Source organism: Prionailurus bengalensis, chromosome D4 (genome assembly GCF_016509475.1).
Source record: "Prionailurus bengalensis isolate Pbe53 chromosome D4, Fcat_Pben_1.1_paternal_pri, whole genome shotgun sequence".
Taxonomy (NCBI): domain Eukaryota; kingdom Metazoa; phylum Chordata; class Mammalia; order Carnivora; family Felidae; genus Prionailurus; species Prionailurus bengalensis.
The window spans coordinates 72548400-72570810 of NC_057359.1; the positions used below are offsets into that span (position 1 = coordinate 72548400).

General features: G+C 41.7%; 1 protein-coding gene across 2 annotated transcripts in view; it reads right to left on the reverse strand.

Moving 5' to 3' along the window:
* Positions 1-22411, reverse strand: part of SUSD1 (sushi domain containing 1) — a 251374-nt gene that overhangs the window by 198442 nt on the left and 30521 nt on the right. For both annotated transcript variants that reach the window (XM_043565905.1, XM_043565904.1), the window contains exon 6: positions 7632-7811. In XM_043565905.1, the coding sequence (XP_043421840.1) occupies positions 7632-7811 (180 nt within the window). The remainder of the gene's footprint in view (positions 1-7631; positions 7812-22411) is intronic.

A 22411-nucleotide genomic window follows, 5' to 3' on the forward strand; every position in this document is an offset into this window, starting at 1 on the left:
CAAAGTCCCTGGAGCCCTGGACTCCCCTGCTCACTCACACATCACTCTGATACCAACTCGCCACCTGGTCCAGAAAGAAAAGGAAACATCCCACCCCTCACCTTGTCTCTGACCGCCAGTGAGGCAAATGTTCTTCTCACTCAGGACCCCCCTGCTATCCAACCAGAGATTAGAAAGGAGACATGAAAGTTTCCTTCCTTGTCCTTCCCTTCTGCTCATTCACTATGACAACAGCAAATGACATCTCAAAATTGCCATCTGCCTCCTGCCTGTGCTCTCTTGCACGGATGGACCGAGATCTGATTACAGGGATGGCAGATATTTCATCCCAAGGGGCCGTTTAACAAAACTTGCTTGCTTTTCCCTCCAGGTGTCACCAGGTGGAAAGACCTCTTTATAAACACATCAGGTATTAAACATCCACATTAATGCTGCCTTTTTAAAAGAGATGCCCTCATTCTAACAGTACTGATAACTGAAAACATTTCTGGAAGTTCTCTTTGGAACTGGCTCCAGGGTTCTTTATTCACCATTCACTGAATGATGAATCTTCTCATGCCAGACACTGGGCTGTGACAATGATCAGAACATATCAGAACGTTCCCTTGGGAATGTGTGGTCTAACGGAGGGAGCAGACATAGAAGCAGGTAAGTACAACTCAATAAATCTTAGAACAAAGTTACACACAAGTACCACAGGGTAGAGAGAAAGGAGCCACCCACTGTCATTGGAAGACCTGGGGAAGCTGGCTTTGTGGAGGGCATGACCTTAAGGGACAAATGGCTAAAGAGGGGGGAAGACACCCAAGCAGAGCGAACCTAACGCAGGTCTGGAGCTACAGGAGGGTGTGGCATATTCACGGTGTTGAGTGACAGAGAAGCGTAAGGCACTGAGAAGGGCGAATGACAGGAAATGAGGCTGTGGACGTAGACAGAACATACTGGGCTCGATCCTGCCCGCCAGACTAAGTGCAGACTTACTCCCGTGAGCAAAAGCAGGAAAATGGAACTTTTTTTTTTTAGAAAGATGATTCTGGTATTTGTTGAAGTAGACACCGGAGTAGAACTGGAGGTTGTAAGAACAGGATACTCTTTACTCAGCACTTACAATATGGCAACACTGATAGATCTTTAAAGACTAGATCTCATCTTGGGGCACCTGGGTGGCTCAGTTGGTTAAGTGTCTAGCTTCAGCTCAGGTCATAATCTCACAGTTCGTGAGTTTGAGCCCCGCATCCAGCTCTGTGCGGATGGTGCAAAGCCTGTTTAGGATTCTATCTCTCCTTCTCTCTGCCCCTCCCCGCCTTATTCTCTCTCTCACTCTCAAAAATAAATAAATAAACTTACAAAAAAAAGATCTCATTTTAACAGCAGTCATAAGAAGCAACAGTGAACACTTACTGAGTAATTACTATGGGTCTGACAGTATGTATAGTACTTTAAAAGTGTCATTTATTTCATTTTCAAAATAACCCCATGATAATCATTTCACCATATACATGAGTCAAACCACCACGGTGTACGTCTTAAACTTATGCAGTGATGTAGGTCAATTATTTCTCAATAAAACTAGAAAAAATATATTAAGAATTAGGGGCACCTGGGTGGCTCAGCTGGTTAAGCATCCGACTTCAGCTCAGGTCATGATCTCACCTCTCACAAGTTCGAGCCCCATATCAGGCTCTGTGCTGACACCTCAGAGCCTGGAGCCTGCTTCGGAATCTGTGTCTCCCTTTCTCTCTAACCTCCCCTGCTCATGCTCTGTCTCTCTCTCAAAAAAATAAATATTAAAAAAAAATTTTTTTAATATATTAAGAATTTATTATTTTTAAAAAAAAATTTTTTTTTAACGTTTATTTATTTTTTTTTTAAAGATTTTTTTTTTCAATGTTTATTTATTTTTGGGACAGAGAGAGACAGAGCATGAACGGGGGAGGGGCAGAGAGAGAGGGAGACACAGAATCGGAAACAGGCCCCAGGCTCTGAGCCATCAGCCCAGAGCCTGACGTGGGGCTCGAACTCACGGACCGCGAGATCGTGACCTGGCTGAAGTCGGACGCTTAACCGACTGCGCCACCCAGGCGCCCCACGTTTATTTATTTTTGAGACAGAGAGAGACAGAGCATGAACGGGGGAGGGTCAGAGAGAGGGAGACACAGAATCCGAAACAGGCTCCAGGCTCTGAGCTATCAGCACAGAGCCCGACGCGGGGCTCAAACTCACGGACCACGAGATCATGACCTGAGCAGAAGTCGGCCGCTCAACCGACTGAGCCACCCAGGCGCCCAAAGAATTAATTTAAAATAAGCCCATGAGCTTGACATTATTGTGTCCATTTTATAGACATGAGGCTTAGAGAAGTTAAGTAACCTGCCAGAGGTCATATGGGTTGTAAGCTGTCAAGTCAGGATTCAAAAGTAGGCCTGTCCGACTCCAAAGCCAAAAGCCAAGGCACTGCAGAGGTTATTCAGCAAAGAAGGGGAGGAATGGTCTCAGGGCCTTGTGTTTAAAGCCATGAGACACTTCTGAGGGAGACACAACAGGAGGTGAGCGATAAGGACAGTCAGGAGTTGAGGCTGACTGCCAGTTTTCGAGCTTGACAGTCTGAATGGATTGCCTTTTATTGTTCTCCTGAGAAACACAGGGAGGGCTACCCTGGGTTTGTGAGGAAAAGACTAACGAGTGTGTTCAGAACATGCCAGATAGGAGTTATCTGCAGAATATCCAGGGGAGAAATAATCCTGAGAGTCAGCCATGTGTGGATGGTCACTGAAGCTGTGGGTGCAGGTGGAACGTCCAGGGAGGACACGGAGATGAGCCCAAAGGCAGAATGCTGGGAAACATGGAACCCAACGGGAACCTACAGGAGAAAGAGCAGAAGAGAGGGAGGAGGAGGCTGGCTGGTGGGTGCCTGGAAGTCAGGGAAGGAAGATCTGAAGGAGTGTCCACTTCCTCGAAAGTTATCTCCCTTCCTTGCCACCAGTTCCCCACAATCTCCTCACCTCCGGCCCAAGAAGGACCTGGAGCAGATCATCACGGCACCAGGGAAAACCTCCATCTCTTTCTTCTCTCACATGGCTCTTTGTCCCCTGACAGGGTGCCCACAGCGTCATGATGAGATCCGAGGTTTGACTGCGGGCAGAGCAGGCCTTTGCCTTGTCCAGTTATAGGACACTTAGGCCTCTCTGGCTTAAAAAAAAACAAAAAAAAAAAAAAAGGAGGGCCCCACACCATCCAGTTGAACTATTCACTAGAGTCGGGGAACCAAAGCTTCAGTAGGTAATAAAGTACCTTTGGTTTGCTTTGGATTCTTTATGTGGTGCATGCATGTGTGTATGTATGTGTGTGTGTGTGTGTGTGTGTGTGTATGTATGTAAAGGTGTGTGTACATATATATACATATATACACACACACGTACACACACACACACACACACACACACATATATATGAGTATTCTACTAGCATCAAGTATTTCTCTGCAGTACTTACCACATTTGTAACTAAATAATTTTGTCTGGTTACTTAATGTCTCCTTAATGTCTCCTGAATCTCTCCTGAATGTGAGCTCCATGATGGCAAAGACTGGGTTAATCTCTCTATTCCCAGAACCTAATAGACTATCTTGTATTTTTTTTTAATATTTATTATTTGGTTGATTGAGTGGATGGATATGGATATCTGATCAACAATGCTAAATGTTGTGGAAAGGTTAAGAGGAATGAGGACTGAAACTAGAACATGAATTTGGCACATGATCACTAGTGGACCTTGGCGAGAGAGCCACCATGGAGTGAGGGTGTTGGATGCCTGATTCTCCTTCAGGAAGCTGAGTGGAGAAGCAGTGTGGGTGCAGACAGAGAAAGTGGGCATAGACTATTCCTTCAGAAATCTCAGTGTGGACAGGGACTAATCCAGCATACTCTCTTGGTTTCCAATTTTATATCCTTTTTCTCTATTTTAGAAACAGTAAAAGCTCACAGAGAATGAATTGAGGTAATCCAAGCAGATGGTCAAGCTCAGTGTCACTTCTAGTCAAAATCAGTATCTGATTTCAAAAGGTAAGTGACTGATCTTCTAATATGACTCATAAACTACCTCCAAAGGCAGAAATTACCCAACACATTTCGATAATGGCAGCATCACTGAAATCAAAGTGACTACTTTGAATAAGTACATGCTTGGCTGTAAGAGTTCTTCGATATTTCTTTTCCTTTTTTCAAGTCACATTAAATAGGTAGAAATAGCATGGCTTAGGGTAGTGCTTTCTTAAAAAGCATTGTACACCTCAGGATGATTTTCTTGTGGCACATGAATAAATTTATATGTTTGCTTGCATTGACTTCTTTGTATATTAGAAAAAATACACATAGTCATCCAACTCATAATATCACACATACTACAAAGTTTCTTTGATCAATAAATTTGAATTATACTGGGGCACCTAGGTGGCTCAGTCGGTTAATCATCTGACTTCGGCTCAGGTCATGATCTTGCAGTCTGTGAGTTCAAGCCCGGCACCAGGCTCTGTGCTGACAGTTCAGGGCCTGGAGCCTGCTTCAGATTCTATGTCTCCCTCTTTCTCTGTCCCTGCCTCGCTTGTGCTCTCTCTCTCTCTCAAAAATAAATAAACATTTAAAAAAAAACTATAAAAAAATAAATAAATTTAAATTATAATTTTAAATTTTGTGTTTTTTTAAAGAAATTTATTAAATAATACTTTTGCTACGGTAAACATTATCGGCGGGGGGTGGGGGGGGGCATTCAAATAATTCAAGCTTGGGAAACACTGGTAGGAGAGAGACTGTGGGCGTTCCAGGCTTCCAGACCTAAGTTCAAATCCTGTCTCTGCCATTTACTAGTTACTGAATGACCCTGTGAAAGTTGCTGAACTTTTATGAGTCTCAGAGTACTCATCTACGAAATGAAATGTAACATACTTACTTTATAGGGTTTTCTTGAGGACAAAATGAAACCAAGCATTAAGACCCTTAGCAGAGCCCTGGGCACCTAAGTCAGTACACAATCAACAGCAGCTATAATGCTTGACAGCCAAACTTCATACACGTATTCAAACAAATCCAAGCCATGTGGCTTTTATATAAATGTGTCCATTTATTCCAGCTGACCTTTCTTTTCCATCTTTCTTTTCCATAATTGCATTAGAGCTTCATGTGAGCACTCACTAGGCTGAAAAGGAAGATCAACAACAAAACAGAGGGGCAGACGCTCACAGGCAGCCTAGAGGAGTCAGGACCTGAGTCAGGTTAGGGGGCTCAGAACAGATCACAGCAGATAAACAATCTGTGTTTCAATAGAGATATTACCCTTCTGAGAGCATGGCGTGAGTGAGCATCCACTTTATAATTATTAACTCAGATTCTAAACATGAAAAGCCAAATGACCTGAACAGAATGAAAGCCAGGCACAGTCTTATCAAGAATGAATCAGCCTCTTTGATCTTGAGGTAAACCAACCCACTAAACATCAAGCTTCCACCTGGGGTTTTTCCAGACACTAAAATGGTTGCCTAATTCTCAGCTGTCTGGAGTTGCCAGTCCAAACTGGCCTTAAAGAAAAAAAAAAAAAAAGTCCCACCACCTTGCCGGAGTCCACACTCCATTAAAAACATATACAGATCCATGCTGCTAATCCAAAGAAACAGGGCCTCCAAAAATATTTTTAACTAAAAACAACCCAGGTAAAGTGAAGATAAATTATTCCACCCAACTTGGAACAAAACATTCAAACATAAAAAGAGGGATAAACAGAATGAAAACAGAGAGCAGAGGGAGAAGGCATTCGGAGGTTAGGCAGGAAAGCAGAAGACGGGAGGAAGACCCAGAAATGGACACTGAAGAAGGTAAACACAAAATACACACAGGGAGCTGGTACAGAAGAGGTGTGAAGAAATCGGTGAAAACAGGGAAAAGAAGGAAGAAGGGAGTTCGGCCGGGCAAGAGCCATGGCAATCAGCATTTCTCACTACATTTCCAGAAGCCTCTCCTACCTACCCACCCAGATCGTGTGCACTGCACCGTGAATTCATCAGCATGCAAATCACCCCCTTTATCTGCGGAAATTGAATTTAGCTGCCAATCTTGATTGAGGGCATAGAGGCCTCCTCACAGAAAGATCACAGCTCTCAGGGAAAATGCCTTTTCTCTCCTTAAATCAAAGCTTGCATAAACCCAAGGAAACAGCTGCAGCTGGAGCCACAGACTCCGTGAAAGGTGGCAGGCTGAGGACGGTAATTATAATTAGCAGTTACATAACATGTTTGTTCTTCAAAGTGCTCTACAAGCATCAGCTAATTAATAGCTTACTATGCCCCATGCAGACCCACTGGTTTTTCAAGTAGTGACTAATCCCTGTATCCCCACTGAACTCTGGATGGCGGAGGCAGAGCAGGGTGAGCAGTGAAGCAAACAGCTGAGGGTCCAGAAGCTATGCCCAGCTCTCTCCAAAAGTGACGCCGGAAGTGGCTCAGGGCCAGGAACGTTTCCCCAAATGTTTAATTCAGCACCCCATGAGACAGCTTGCCTCACTTCCTCTAAATAACTCTTAGATGTCTCAAAGAGATATCTGTATATCCATGCTCAAATAGCCAAAAGGTGGAAGCAACACAAGTGCCCACCAATGGATGAACAGATAGACAAAATGTAAACACACGCAGTGGAATATTACTTAGCCTTTAAAAAGAAGGAAATCCCATCATTTGCAACAACATGGATGAACCTGCAGAACATTATGCTAAGTGAAGTAAGCCAGGCACAGAAGGGCAAATACTACATGAGTCTGCTTACATGAAGTATCTAAATTAGTCAAATCCACAGAAACAGAAAGTAAAATGCTGGTGCTATGGGGAGGAGGAAGTGGAGGGGAGGTATTGTTTAATGGGTACAGAGGTTCAGGTTTGCAAGATGAAAAGGGTCTGGAGATTGGTTGCACAGCAATGTGAATATACTTAACCCTTAAAAATGATTAAGGTGCTAAATTTTATGTTGTGTGTGTTTTACCACAACTGAAAATTTAAAAATAGGGGCACCTGGATGGCTCAGTCAGTTAAGTGTCCAACTCTTGATTTCGGCTCAGGTCATGATCTCATGCTTCATGAGCTCGAGTCCCACTTTGGGCGCTGTGCTGACAGCACAGAGCCTGCTTGGGATTCTCTCTCTCCTTCTCTGTCCCTCCTCTGCTAACTCTCTCTCTCAAAATTAAAAAAAAAAAAATTTAATTAAAAATAAACATTAAAAACCTCTTTATCTATTACACCACCTTTTCTCTGAAAAGGTGTCAACGTGCGCTACACAGGACTCTTAAGTAGGCCCCCCTGAGAAAACGGTTCATGAGAAAAATTTCTCAGCCGGCCAAGTAGAGGAGATAGGACTCACTGTGATTTAAGGTGAGTTTCAAAAGATGGATGCACAAAATTTTCTATCCAACCTATTTTCCCAATCTACCCCCTAAATCTTCAGGATTTAGCTGACAAACCTAAAGCCAGGTGCCCTCTCAAGTAAATGGCACAGCCAAGCAGTACACAGAGGGAGCAATGGAATGGCTCCAGGTCCCACGCTCCTGCTGGCCATTTGCTGCCAGGAAACAAAAGCCCCACAGAACAGAGTCTATACCTGTGCATGTCAAAGGACTTTCTCTCCAAGTGCCTTTCTCTGTGCAAATGGAAATGATCTTTCCTCCAGGGCTTTCAAAGCCCTCTTGACAGACGTAATGAGCCACACTGCCCAGCCTGGAGCTGTGATTCCCCACCAGGACCGCATGCTGCACTTCCGGAGGATGGCCACAGTTGATCTCTGCAATGGGAAGTAGCAAAGCACTAGTTATGACCCCCAACTTCTATCCTTATAATTCATATTTTAGAAATAAACATGTAGGGGCGGCTGGGTGGCTCAGTCAGTTGAGCGTCCGACTTTGGCTCAGGTCATGATCTCTCGGTTCATGGGTTCAGGCCCCATGTCGGGCTCTGCGCTGACAGCTCAGCCTGGAGCCTGCTTCGGATTCTGTGTCTCCCTCTCTCTCTGCTCCTCCCCAGCTTTCACTTTGTTTCTCTCCCTCTCTCTCTCAATAAATAAATAAACAAACATTAAAAACAATTTTTTTAAAAGATACATTTAGTAATGATAGAATCCATTCATCTGGGAAAAGAGAGAACATGAACCCCATCAAATAATCCAGTTGCAGATATACAAAATAAGATTGTTCAGAAGTAGATAAAATAGATATACCTGACTTTAATGAAATTTACAAACATGTATACATAGAAAATGTTCCAATTAGGGATGCCTGGGTGGCTCAGTCGGTTAAGTGTCCAACTTCAGCTCAGGTCATGATCTCGCAGTTCAAGAGTTCAAGCCCCGCATCAGGCTCTGTGCTCACAGCTCGGAGCCTGGAGCCTGCTTCGGATTCTGTGTCTCCCCCTCTCTCTGCCCTTCCCCCTCTCGTTCTCTCTCTCTCTCTCTCTCTCTCTCTCTCAAAAATAAAGCATAAAAAATTTTTAAAGAAAATGTTCCAATTATAAGACTGTTTACATTATGAAGAATTCCTTGTTCAGTGAAATAATCCATCCCAGGGTTCTATTAAATATTAACATTTTCGGGGCGCCTGGGTGGCGCAGTCGGTTAAGCGTCTGACTTCAGCCAGGTCACGATCTCGCGGTCCGGGAGTTCGAGCCCCGCGTCGGGCTCTGGGCTGATGGCTCAGAGCCTGGAGCCTGTTTCTGATTCTGTGTCTCCCTCTCTCTGTGCCCCTCCCCCGTTCATGCTCTGTCTCTCTCTGTCCCAAAAATAAAATAAAACGTTGAAAAAAAAATTTAAAAAAAAAAAAATTAACATTTTCAAGTACCTTCTACCATGTATCATCAGATCACAAACTCCAAAATAGATGATAATAGATAATAGATGTAGTTTTCTTGCCCACTGAATATTAAATGAAATATAAATGAAATATTTGAACTTTGTAAAGCAAATTAATAAGGAAAGTATAGTCTAAACATTCAATTTATAAGTATCTTTCTTTTATATTTTTTTTAACGTTTATTTATTTTTGAGACAGAGAGAGACAGAGCATGAACCGGGGGAGGGTCAGAGAGAGAGGGAGACACAGAAGCTGAAGCAGGCTCCAGGCTCTGAGCAGTCAGCACAGAGCCCGATGCGGGGCTCAAACGCACGGATCGCGAGATCATGACCTGAGCCAAAGTTGGACACTTAACTGACTGAGCCACCCAGGAGCCCCATAAGTATCTTTCAAAGAAAAAAAATCAGCTGCAAAGAGGGAGGCAGGCCTGACATTACAAAATTGATATGAAATTTCTTCTCTGCAACTCTTAACTACTAGAAGACACTAGAATATTTACAGAAACTATCTAAAGTAAATGGATTTTGATGTTACCATTTTAGACCCAGCCAAACTCTACCTCATGTAAAAGAAAGTCTTTCTCTGCCCCTCCCCGGCTCGCACTCTCTCTCTCTCAAAAATGAATAAACATTAAAAAATTTTTTAAATAAATAAAGTTGAACAAGGTAAAAAAAAATAATTTGAAAGTTCCAAATTATTTCAAAAACTCTGAGCAATGAGGCAAAGGGAAGAAATGAACATGCTAAATTTCTCATGCAGTTATGGGGAGTTTACAGATATCATTTTATTAAAGAAAGCATAATAAATATAAAATAAGGAGGTCATAATAATCTCAAATGCAACCAACAATCCCAGTCATACCTAAATACAGAGGAAAAAATATATACAACTTTTGTTTTTCATCCTGCTTTTTAGTTTTCTCCCCAGTCTGTAGAAAGCCACGAAAATTAAGCACTCTTGACATCCAGGCTTTTACAACATAAGGGCATTTATTGAGATAAAGCACTCAAGATAGAGGAAAATGGTGTGATCTGTTCCCTACTCCCCAAAGACCATTCTTGGCCTTAGAAGTAGGTGGCTTCTCTTAAACGAGCTTCTGATACAGAACAGGTAGATTTCATGGAATTGCACTTGCCTCCATCCCACTATGGATGCTTGGACTGCTGCAGAACCCCAGAGTTATTTCCCTGAGGGAGGCCTCCCAGAACAGGCTTTCATCTGTTGTCACTCAAGTTATCGTAAGAACTTCAATACAACAGCTCAACCCACCTGACCAGTCACTTGATTCCGAGATTTTTAAAAAGGAGTTAGTCTCTGGTCAGTGCAGATTCAAATCATTAGCAGTTATGGGACCAGAACCAGATGGTCATTTCATAAATCCTCCAACCCTGCCTACCTTACAAGTCCCATATTTGCCCACAGAGATTAATTCCCTTTTCATACATGTTTACCAGACACAAGGCTTCTTGGCCCTCATCATGTTTTTCCCTTCAAAGCATCAAACCTTTAGACATATCAACCAGCCCAAAACACTCCAAGACACAAGTATATTTGTGTGTACGTGAGCAGCCAACCGAACAGGTGGTTAATGTTTCATAAGGCTGCCCAGTCATTGTTGACATCTAAAATATCTTCCAGTTAAAACCAGGGTTCAGTTATAGCAGGAAATAGAGGGAACAGCAGTGGAGAGATTGAGGGTGTAGGTTATGCAGGTTTATGGACCTTGAAACTGGAATTCTAAACAGCACATTGGAGACAGTGGGAAGGAATCCAGTGATAGATAATTGGATTAAGGGAGAAGCACAGATTCTAAAGGTATAAGAATACAGAAGATAACTAAACTGCCTTCCATCCTTGGACACAACTAAGAATAATGGAAGACATGGTGGTTTTTGTTGGGAATACAAGATTTTTTTTTAATTAATACCAAAAACATGGGGAGCCTGGGTGGCTCGATCAGTTGAGTGTCTGACTCTTAGTTTCAGCTCAGGTTATGATCTCTGCAGTTTGTGAGTTTGACAGCACAGAGCCTGCTTGGAATTTTCTCCCTCCCCCCTCTCTCTCGGCCCCTCCCTTGCTCATGCTCTCTGCTCATTCTCTCTCTCTCTTTCTCTCACAAAATAAATAAACTTTAAAATTTTTTAAATAAAAAAATTAATACCAAAAATATTAATTTGGGAGTTGGTGAGACATCAATAGCTTGGTCTCTAAGAACTAAGGTTCAGCAACTCAGGAAGGTGCCTAGTGGTAGACAACCTGGGCTCGTGACTCTATGCCTTCCATTCCACAGCTACTCAAGTTGGAGAGACTCTTGGCAAGAGATATTTAGAGAGGATTCTAGCATGGCTTGGATTAAACACATAGTTCTAAACAGAAGGTGTACATCTGACTTGCCTATGGGGCTTTGGAAAAACACCCATCTGGAGCCTCACAGCCTCTCCCCTTCCCCAGAGATAATTCTTCCGAATCAGTAGTACTGAGTTGGGTTCTTGGCAACCACATTTCTACAAGGTTCCAAGTTTGGTTTTTATGCACACCCTCAGCTGAGAACCTAAATGGAATACTAGTATGAACAGCTACCGTTTATCATCACATGCTTGAGGGTTTAACATCTTTCTATGAATATATTATGTCTTCCCAAAATATGGCCAGTTCGTAAAGGACAGACTCTTTATTTTGCAATCTCTTGCACCCCCACAATGCCTACTTAAAATAGTATGTTTTAGGGACTCCTGGTTGGCTCAGTTGGTTAAGCATCCAACTTTGGCTCAGATCATGATCTCACAGCTTGTGGATTTGAGCCCCGCATCGGGCTCTGTGCTGACAGCCCAGAGTCTGGAGCCTGCTTCAGATTCTGTGTGTCTCTCTCTCTGCCCTCTCCCACTCACACTCTGTCTCAAAAATAAACACTAAAAAAAAAATTATAATTAATAAATAAATAAGATAAATAAAACAATCATAAATTTCTTTTAAAAAATTATATGTTTTACATAGTAAATACTTAAAGAACTGTTCACTGATAGCACACTACTACTTTATCATTGCTCAAGATGCAACAAATGTTACTTTGATATGAGCAAAGCCCCTGAGGAAGGAAACCTCAGTACATTATAAGTATAAATAACAAGACAGGTATACATTACCTCTGTGTTTGTTATCCAACAGAGGTAACTCACACCTACCAAACACCAAGTAGATGAAAAGAGAGTAAAAGACTCACAAAAACTAGTATCAGTTTTGTACCAGGGAATTCTGTTCAAACCTCAATAATTTTATTTTTATTAAAAAACAATTTTTTTTAACGTTTATTCATTTTTGAGAGACAGAGCATGAGCAGGGAAGGGGCAGAGAGAGGAAGACACAGAATCCAAAGCAGGCTCCAGGCTCTGAGCTGTCAGCACAGAGCCCGATGAGGGGCTCAAACTCACGAACTGCAAGATCATGACCTGAGCCGAAGTCGGACGCTCAACCGACTGAGCCACCCAGGTACCCCAAACCTCAATAATTTTAATCATGACAGCATTCACTGAAATCCTACTCAACATCAGTCTATTAGATATATACTATCTGACTGATTTCTCACAGAAAACCTTGCAAGGTAGATGGTTTTTTCTCATGTAGTTTATAGATATGAATATGGAGCTTAAGAGCCCCTAAGAGCTCCTAAGAGCTTAAGTCACATTCAAAAGTCACACCAATAGGGGCGCCTGGGTGGCGCAGTCGGTTAAGCGTCCGACTTCAGCCAGGTCACGATCTCACGGTCCGTGAGTTCGAGCCCCGCGTCGGGCTCTGGGCTGATGGCTCAGAGCCTGGAGCCTGCTTCCGATTCTGTGTCTCCCTCTCTCTCTGCCCCTCCCCCGTTCATGCTCTGTCTCTCTCTGTCCCAAAAATAAATAAATGTTGAAAAAAAAATTAAAAAAAACAAAACAAAAGTCACACCAATAGTAAAAGATAGAGCCAGCATTCAAGCCATGGGATGTATGGTCCCAAAGTCCAGGTCCATTAAATCTGGAAAGCCTCAGAACACCTGGGTGGCTCAGTCAGTTAAGCATCCAACTCCTGGCTTCGGCTCAGGTCACAATCTCACTGTTCATGGGTTCGAGCCCCACATTGGGCTCTGTGCTGAGGGTGCGAAGCCTGCTTGGGATTCCCTCTCTCTCTGCCCCTCCCCTACTCGCATGTGCTGGGCATGCACTCTCTCTCTCTCTCAAAATAAATAAATAAACTTTTCAAAATAAAAACTAAAAAATAAAAATAAATAAATCTAGAAAGGCTCACAATGAAGAGGTCCACTTGAAGCCCTGATTGGGACTGACCTTAGAGGTTAGCTAAAACCTCAGGAGAAAAGGCTGCATGAAGGAGCATTCAAATGAGTATGGAAGTGTTGTGTAACAACTCCCTCTGCCAAATCTTGCCTCCACAAGCTTTTCCAGAGCAAGACAGCTGCTGGAAATAGACTTACCTCTGCATCAGTGTTATACCCTGAAGCCTTCTTAGTACTGATGGGGTCTGGCCTGGGTCTGGCCTGTCACAGATATCCCCACCACGCTTGAGAGACATGGCAGCTAGTGCCACTTCTGCTCAGAACAAATGGTACACAAGAAAGCAGGTGGCTGCTATTTAAAAATACCCCCAAAATCAACCCAACAGACGTTACAATAGGTGGTAATAAAAATATGACTCTGGGGCACCTTGGTGGCTCAGCTGGTTAAGTGCCCGAGTCTTGATTTCGGCTCAGGTCATGATCTCACAGTTTGTGAGTTCGAGCCCCGCATCAGGCTGCAAGCACAGAGCCTGTTTGGGATTCTCACTCTCCCTCTTTCCCTGCCCCTTTCCTGCTCACGTGCATGCACACTTTCTCTCTCTTTCTCTCTCTCAACATAAATAAACTTTAAAAAGTAATAATAAAGTAAATAAAAATATGGTTCTACATGAAATGCCCAAAGCTTTCACTATCACAAGGAAATAAGCCATTTAAAAACACTTTAGGGGCACCTGGGTGGCTCAGTCGGTTGAGCATCCAACTTTGGCTCAGGTCATGATCTCACGGTTTGTGAGTTTGAGCCCCGTATCAGGCTCTGTGCTGACAGCTCAGAGCCTGAAGCCTGCTTCATATTCTGTGTCTCCCTCTCTCTCTGCCCCTCCCTCACTCACGCTCTGTCTCTCTGTCTCTCTGTCTCTCTCTCTCAAAAATAAACATTTTTTAAAAAGTTAAAAAAAAAAAACAGTTTATATCCAAAGGAAAGAAAAATAAAGAGCACAAATTTGCATTAGATATGCATTAGGGGTGTTCATTTAAGCACACGTTTCTCTGGCTAATTCTATTATGAAGGAACAACGTTTGGATATGTATCAGCAATACAGTCAACTAATTATGAACATGGCTGGGAATTCTTCCCTACTGTCCTCCTATATCTGTGATTTTATTCAAATAATCAACTGCAAAACTGGTCTCCCCAGGGGGAAGATGTGCTGTGCCAATTTCAAGGACCACATTCACACTCTATTTCATATCTTGAAGGTAAAAATGTTTACCCACATTACTAGCTTTAATATTCAACCCAAGAAAATATTCTGGAAGGAAATCTGTTAATCTGTTTGATGAAAGGTATAGGAGATTTATGGCATCTAGTCAACAGCTGACTGCATCACAAATTTCATCCCCATTGGCTGCTTCCTATTATGAACATCAGCACAATAATGTGATTGATTTCAGAAATAACATAGTAATCTAAGGCGTCATCTAAGACTGAGTTAGAGACCAATAAATACCCAAGCTGAGAATGAAAAAAAAAAAATGACCAATAATGTCCATAAATTGAGCAGACGTTTTGCCAACTGCCAGGGGAAGGAATGATAGACCTATTCCACATACTGATATTGACTCCAAAAGTCTTCCCAGAGAAATAAATTTGTAGATGGAGAGCTCTGGCAGAGAAGCAGCAACAAATATGAAAACTAAAGAAAATCACATTAAAGTTAGTTTCATTTACACAACAATAACAGAAATGTCTCTGTTGTGCCTTAGAGTCAAAGCAGAATTACATATTGCCTAGAAATTTGTGTGACATGGCAGGTTGTAAGGGTCCAGATGGTCAGGTTAACATCAGAGTCTACACTATACTCATGTTCTGTATCAGATAATTCAGCACTTAGCCCTCTATTTTCTTCATTTGTAAAAATGTTCTTCCCCCACCTCTTAATGGTAAGCTCTTCATGGGCTGTACCTATAGCCCATATTTTTAAAATAACCCCTGCAGTCATGTGAGCTATTAATATTATTATGAACATTAATCTTTGTGATGCATATATGTATGAAATATGGCCTAAGGAATGGGGCTGAAAAATGTAACCTTGCGACAAAGTTTCATGCACTTTATGGCATGCTCCTAATTTGCCCACATGGAGTTAGAGCCTCATTCCAGGATCACTGGAGTACTAAATTTCATATATGATCAATGTGGGGGGTTGGAATCTAACATCTCAGTATGTGGCAACTTGCATTTAGAAAATGGTATTGCCATCATCAAAGGAAAGTGGGAGGGTTATAGGATGCCATGAAGCACATTCTCAAGAGTAGCTTATTAACTGCTGTAACTAAGCTAATGAGCTCATTAGTACCAAAAAGTCCACTTGCCCTCAAGGCAGTAGGGGGAAAAAAATAACTTTTTGATGTATTTTGTATTCTAAAGTCTTCCATGAATGTTAGCTTCGGCTAACAATACATTTTCTTCAGATCATATTCATAGAGAAGGCTCACTTGGAAGAAAAAAAAATTTCCATTTCACATAATACTGATTGTCAAGAAATAGGGTCTGGTATGGAAACCTCCTTCGGAGGAGGTGAAAGTGTGAGTGCTGGGAAGAAACAAAGAATTTATCAGCGTATCTCTTCTAAGGATCTTCCATTTGTAGATGGGATAATGGCTGTAGATGCTTTGAGCAGCGTGTGAATCTTTCTTTTTTTCAAAAATATAACATTAAAATTCTTCATTCTGGGGCACCTGGGTGGCTCAGTCGGTTAAGCGTCTGACTTAGGCTCAGGTCATGATCTCACAGTTTGTGAGTTAGAGCCCCGTGCCGGGCTCTGTGCTGACAGCTCAGAGCCTGGAGCCTGCTTCCGATTCTGTGTCTCCCTCTCTCTCTACCCCTCCCCCACTCGCGCTCTGTCTCTCTCTCAAAAGTAAATAAACACTAAAAAATATATATATATATTTTTAAAACCTCTTCCGGGGCGCCTGGGTGGCTCAGTCAGTTAAGCGTCTGACTTCAGCTCAGGTCATGATCTCACAGTTCATGGGTTTGAGCCCCGCATCAGGCTCTGTGCTGACAGCTCAGAGCCTGGAGCCTGGAGAATATGGTTTCATATTCTGTGTCTCCCTCTCTCTCTCTGACCCACCCCTGCTCATGCTCTGTCTCTCTCTGTCTCAAAAATCAATAAACATTAAAAAAAAAAATTAAAAAAAAAAACCCTCTTCCTTTTAATGCTTTACTTGTAAACAGAATATTTGAATTGAAAACTAATAGATCAGGCAACGTGAAAGCTGGAGGATTTTAGATCTTCCCACTATGTGGTAGGAAATTTCACAAAGATATTACATTTTTAAGTTAGAAACACTACCTGCTGCTCCCTACTAGCTTATGACCTCTTATTCTGATGGTGAACACTTATCTGGCAGGTACTTTACACCAAGCACAGCACCAAGTGCTTTATATCATTATCTCATTAAATCTTCACAATAAGTCCACAGGATGAAAACAATCTCATTCCCTACTAAAGAAGGAAACTGGAGTTCAGAGAAGTTTAGAGCTGGTTACACAATTCCCAAGTGGTTCGGCCAAAACTCACCCAAGTCTCTCTGATTCTAAAGCTCGTGCTTCACCAGCCCGTGTCAGTCTTACAAGAGCGTCATCATTCACGCTGCAATGACTCCATTTGCAAGTGACATATTTCAATGGCATTTACTTGGCAAAAGGATAACACAAGAGATTTGTTGCACGCAGCAAGGAAGTCAATACTGTTTTCCTAAATGTTTTAAATTGTCAGTATGTAGTGAGGGTGTCAGAAAATCTGTTTCAAATGATTACCTGGAACACAAAAGATAACCACAGGAAAAGTGTGCTGCCACTATACCCTCCCTCGCTCACAGCAGAGGTCATGAGTCACTCATGGCACACTTTCCTGCCAGGTCTGGACGTGGCCTCAGAATCGTCTCCAGACCCCTGCTAAAAATTCAGAGACAGCGGTGCAACAAAACTTGTGTGCGGTTCCTCACCTGAATGCCCTAATCTGTGTTCCAACTTATGTCAAAACTTTTTCAAACACTCTCCACTTTGCAGAGGTGAGATTGGGTTCTATTTAGAAAAATCTTAAAAGCGGAAGAGTTGGCTCAACAACAATAAATATTCTTCTGGATGGATCCCGGACCCTATTGTGTGCTTCTGGGCCCTCCAGGTTTCCTTCTTGCCTCCCACCTCCAGCACTCACAAGGGTTCTTTCTACATGGAATTTGCCTTCTAGAAAGTGCTTTGGGTTCTCATCTTGATACATAAGCTAGTGACACAAGGTAAGTCACTTCCTCTCTCTGGTTCTTAATGGGAAATAATACCCATTATTACTTGTAAATAGAATATATGTGAAATGAGAAATAACCTATTAACCACTTCAGAAGGAATTTCTAAAGATCAGATGAGACAATGTTTACAGAAAACCTTGTCAACCTTAAAGTGCTGGCCACCCCATTTGCAGCAACGTGGATGGAACTGGAGGGTATTATGCTAAGTGAAATAAGTCAGGCAGAGAAAGACAAATATCATATGTTTTCATTCATATGTGCATCCTAAGAAACTTAACAGAAGATCATGGCGGAGGGGAAGGGGGGAAAATAAAAGTTACAGAGAGGGAGGGAAGCAAACCATAAGAGACTTTTAAATATTGAGAACAAACTGAGGGTTGATGGGGGTGGGGAAGAGGGGAAAGTGGGTGATGAGCATTAAGGAGGGCACCTGTTGGGATGAGCACTGGGTGTTGTATGGAAACCAATTTGACAATAAATTATATTAAAAAAAACAAAAGAAACAATAAAAAAAAAGTGCTGGCCACCTTTAGAGAAAGGCTCTGTTATTAGTAGACGTTAGAAACCATGTTGTATCCTCATTAACTCAAAGGAGAAACTCGTGCCTCTGCAATCAGCCCAGAAGTGCTGGGCCCCCCATTCTTTGAGGGCCATATGCATGGATATGGGGAAAATCAGGAATCAGCCCCAAGGCCTTGCCCTGCTTCATCAAAGCACAGAGGTGTCATGCCAAGTGAGAAGAACGTGATCAGCTGGGACAGCAGTTCAGGAGCCAACTCCCTACTGTCGGGCATGGTCTGCACCCCCTTGTGAATGGAGTTCAGGGTGCTCCCACAGGCCTTAGGCATGCTAGGCAGGGTGCCAGGTGCTGGAGAGATCATGCCTAGGACGACTCCGTGGTCACAGAGCTCCCAGATTATAGTCCAGTAGGGGTGACATAAACTACAAAAATAATCATAAATAAGATACTTACATATTGGACACTAAGGAAGACAGTAATGTCAGAGGTGACACTGAAGGTGAAACTTGAAAGATGAGAAGGAGCATGCTATGTAAAAAACCAGGGAGACTCCATCACCAAATATATACGTAGAATAGAATATCACTCAGCCTTAGACAAGAATGAAGTTCTGACACCTGCTACAACATGGATGAACCTTGAAGACATTATGCTAAGTGAATGAAGCTAGACATTAAAAGTCAAATATTGCATGATTCCTCTTCTATAAGGTACCTAGAATACAAATTCACAGAGACAGAATGTACAACAGAGGTTACCAGGGGCTGGAGGGACACAGGAATGAGGAGTTATTGTTTAATGGGTACAGAGTTTCTGTCTGGGATAATGAAGACATTCTGGAAACAGATAACAGTGATGGTTACACAACATTGTGAATGTACTTAATGCCACTGAATTGTATATTTATAAGTGGTGAAAATGGTAAATTTTATATTATGTGTATTTTATCACAGTAAAAAAAAATTAAGATGGTTGGCAAGTATTTTAAGTAGCAGGAGATGCAGGTGTAAAGGCCCTGACGTTGATAAAAGCTTGACATGTTGGTTGGAAGAGAATGATGGGAAATGTAACCTGTAGAGAAGTCAAAAAGGCCAAACCCTGTTGGTTTCAGAGGCCATGGTTAGGAGGTTGGATTTTATCTTGGAAGATAGACTCCCCCCACCCCCAGAACCCTCCAACTCATCGACCAACACTGCAAACCACTCCTCCCTGGACTCTTACACAGCAAGTAAACTACTCAAAGAGAAGAGCACAAATGTCATCTCTTTCCTGGAACCACCCTATCTCCCATCAGAACCCTTAGTGTTTATCCATCTTTTCACGTAATACTTAGGAGCTCACCCTTGCATCATAGTTCATGATATACCTGTCTTTTCTCTTCTCCCAGACCCCAGACTAAGATTTCCTTAGTCACAAGGTCTACAGTTTATCTAGCATCAGACCTGGACTCTGGATTGTTGTTGATGATAACACAGTTGAAGTGATTCCCTCACTTTGCTTCTGGCTTGGTTGAATTTTAAAAGTTTAAGTTCTCTAAACTGCCATGTACAACTTGCATCTTCTTTGAAAGTTAAACAAGTAATAATAAAATAATTGGCAATACCAACTAGAGATTGATTCTGTCTTTTCCAGAGAGCTGATGGAAACGTGGGACTGATGTTTCAGGAGCCCCAGATGCCCTGGCATGAGAAGCTGTCATCCTCCCTTCCAGGTCCCACTTCTGAGAGCTGTTCAGAGGGGAGTCTGTGCCTCGGGGTCCCAGCCACAGCAGCAGAACCTCCAGGGACACAGTAATTGGCAAACAATGGGATCCACCAACTGTACCTTCTCTGATGGGGAAGTCTGTTAAATTGGACACCAAAGCTGCATCTGTAACACACAGCGGCTCCCTTCCCAAGTACCTGTTCAAGTTCACAGTTTGCTAGTGTTTTCAGTGGAATTCCTAATTCCTCTGAGCTGAGAATACAGTGCTGGCTGGCACACAGCCCAGAATCTGGAGCCCCAGAGAACATGAAGGATAAAGAAGAAGGGGTGTGCTCAGAAAAGCAGGCACAGCCTTGAGAAGCTGGTGGCCATGTGGTGACACGGGGGAGGAAGAAGAAGGTGTCAGCAGGCAGACGGAGCAGTTATTAGAGGAGGTAAAAATGGAGTGAAGATCTTTTAAATAACAGTTCTTTGGGGAATGTAACAAGTATTCTCCTCTAAATTAACTTTCTCCATCCTCAGTCCAGTAATCCAGACGACTAGTAGTTCTCAAAGCCACACTAACTCTTTTATCAGGGTTTTCCTATATAAATCCTCAGAGAGTTCTTTGATATGCATTATGGCACATTTTAATCTAAGTTGTGCATTTTAATTGATCCATTGAAAGATAATGTTAGAACTATAATGTACTTTTAGAATTTCTTAACCCCCAGTATGATCATTAACTATTAAAATATGTGTAGAGCCTGAATCGCAGATCAGAACAGCACAAGAATTAACTTAGCCAAGCACTTCACTGAGATTTTCTAGCTATGCAGTAAAGTCAATGAAAAGTTTTCTTTTTTCCAAAATGGAAACAGCTTTGTTACTTTGTCTAATATGTTCAAAATTCTTTCCATAAAGAATATCAAATATGAAAATCATCTAGGATCCCCTCCAGTGGAAGTTACTGCTGTTAATATTTTGTTGTACACCCTTCTAAGCTTTTGTAAGCATATATGTACATATGAACTCTTTCAAAACCAAGATCATGTTACACATATAGTTGATAACTCAGTAATATACTATTAAGACTAAACTATGTTAACAAATATTATTTTCTAATGTAATTTTTACTGGCTACATAATATTCCATTTCATGTATATGCCATGATTTATTTAACCAATCTCCTATTGATAGACATCTGCAGCTGTTTCCAATATTTCACTTATAAACAACTATAACTACAGAAAGTTATAAATAAGATTGCTTTACACTTCTCCCTACAAATAAGCTTGAAAATCTGGATAAAATAGATGATTTTCTAGGAATACATAAATTACCAAAATAGACACCAAAATGGGTAAGAAACTTAGACCAATAAGTATAGGATTTTTTAATAGCCCCAGGGCTACCTCTCCAAAAAAGCCATAACCAGATAATTTTCGAGTGAAATTTTCCAAATCTTTAAAAATTCTATTTGTAGTAGTCCAAAGAATAAAGAAAGAAATTCTCTCAAATTCTCTTTTTAAAATTAAGAATAACACTGACACCAAACCCAACAAAGATGGTACAGAAAAAGAAAATAAGCCAACCTCACTTCTGAGTATCAACAGAAAAATTCTAAATGAAATTTAGCAGGAGCGCCTGGATGGCTCAGTCGGTTGAGTGTCAGACTCTTGATTTCAACTCAGGTCATGATCTCATGGTTTGTGGGTTTGAGCTCCATGTTGGGCTCTGCACTGAGAGCATGGAGCCTGCTTGGGATTCTCTGTCTTTCTGTCTCTCTGTCTGTCTGTCTCTCTCTCTCTTTCATTCTCTCTCTCTCTCCCTCTGCCCCTCCCCCTTTCTCTCTAAAATAAAAATACTTTTTTTAATTTAGCAACTATAATCAAGATGAAAAGAATAAAAAACCAAAGACCCAGAAGAATCCATTCCAGATACTAGAATATATTATCAGGAAATCTAATAATATAATTATAGGTTAGACATGACTTGTTTAAAGCAAAAACATACATGATCACCTTAACACCTGTCTAGAAGACATGATAAAAAATAACTCATTTCTGATTCTTTTAAGCCCTAGTAAAGTTGGGATAGGTGCTTCCTTAAGATCATGTTATGCCAAAAACTAGCATAATTGTAATAAATGAAAAGAGAGAAAGCCAAAAGGAAGAAACAAACCAAAAGCCACCAACATCATAAAAACAGAAGCAGTACCCCAGCATGATTAAGAATACAACCTTTGGAACCAGAATTCCTGGGTTCAAGTTCAGCTCTATCACTAGCTGCATGACCTTGACCTTGAACTGATAACGTCACTTTTCCAAGCCTCACTTTTCTCACCTGTAAAATGGGATAATAACAGTACATCCTCATAGGGTTACTGTAAGGATTGAATGAATCAACATATATACGGTGCTTAGAAGAGCACTTGGCACATAGCACTGGATCAGTGTGCATAAGAATATAAGTAGGTACCCGTAACATCAAAAAGCTAAGGTCATAAAAAACTAAAACCAAAGCCATGGAAGTCATGAATAAGAAATGAATATTCAAAGTCAACATTACTATTTAAATTTTTGTTCTGAAAATACTAGCCTGTGGTCAATCAAGAGAAACAGAACTTTCATAAACATAGAAAAGTAAAAGGTGCCTGGGTGGCTCAGTCGGTTAAGCATCCAACTCCTGGTTTCAGCTCACGTCATGATCAAATGGTTTCATGGGTTTGAGCCCCATGTCAGGCTCTGCGCTGACAGTG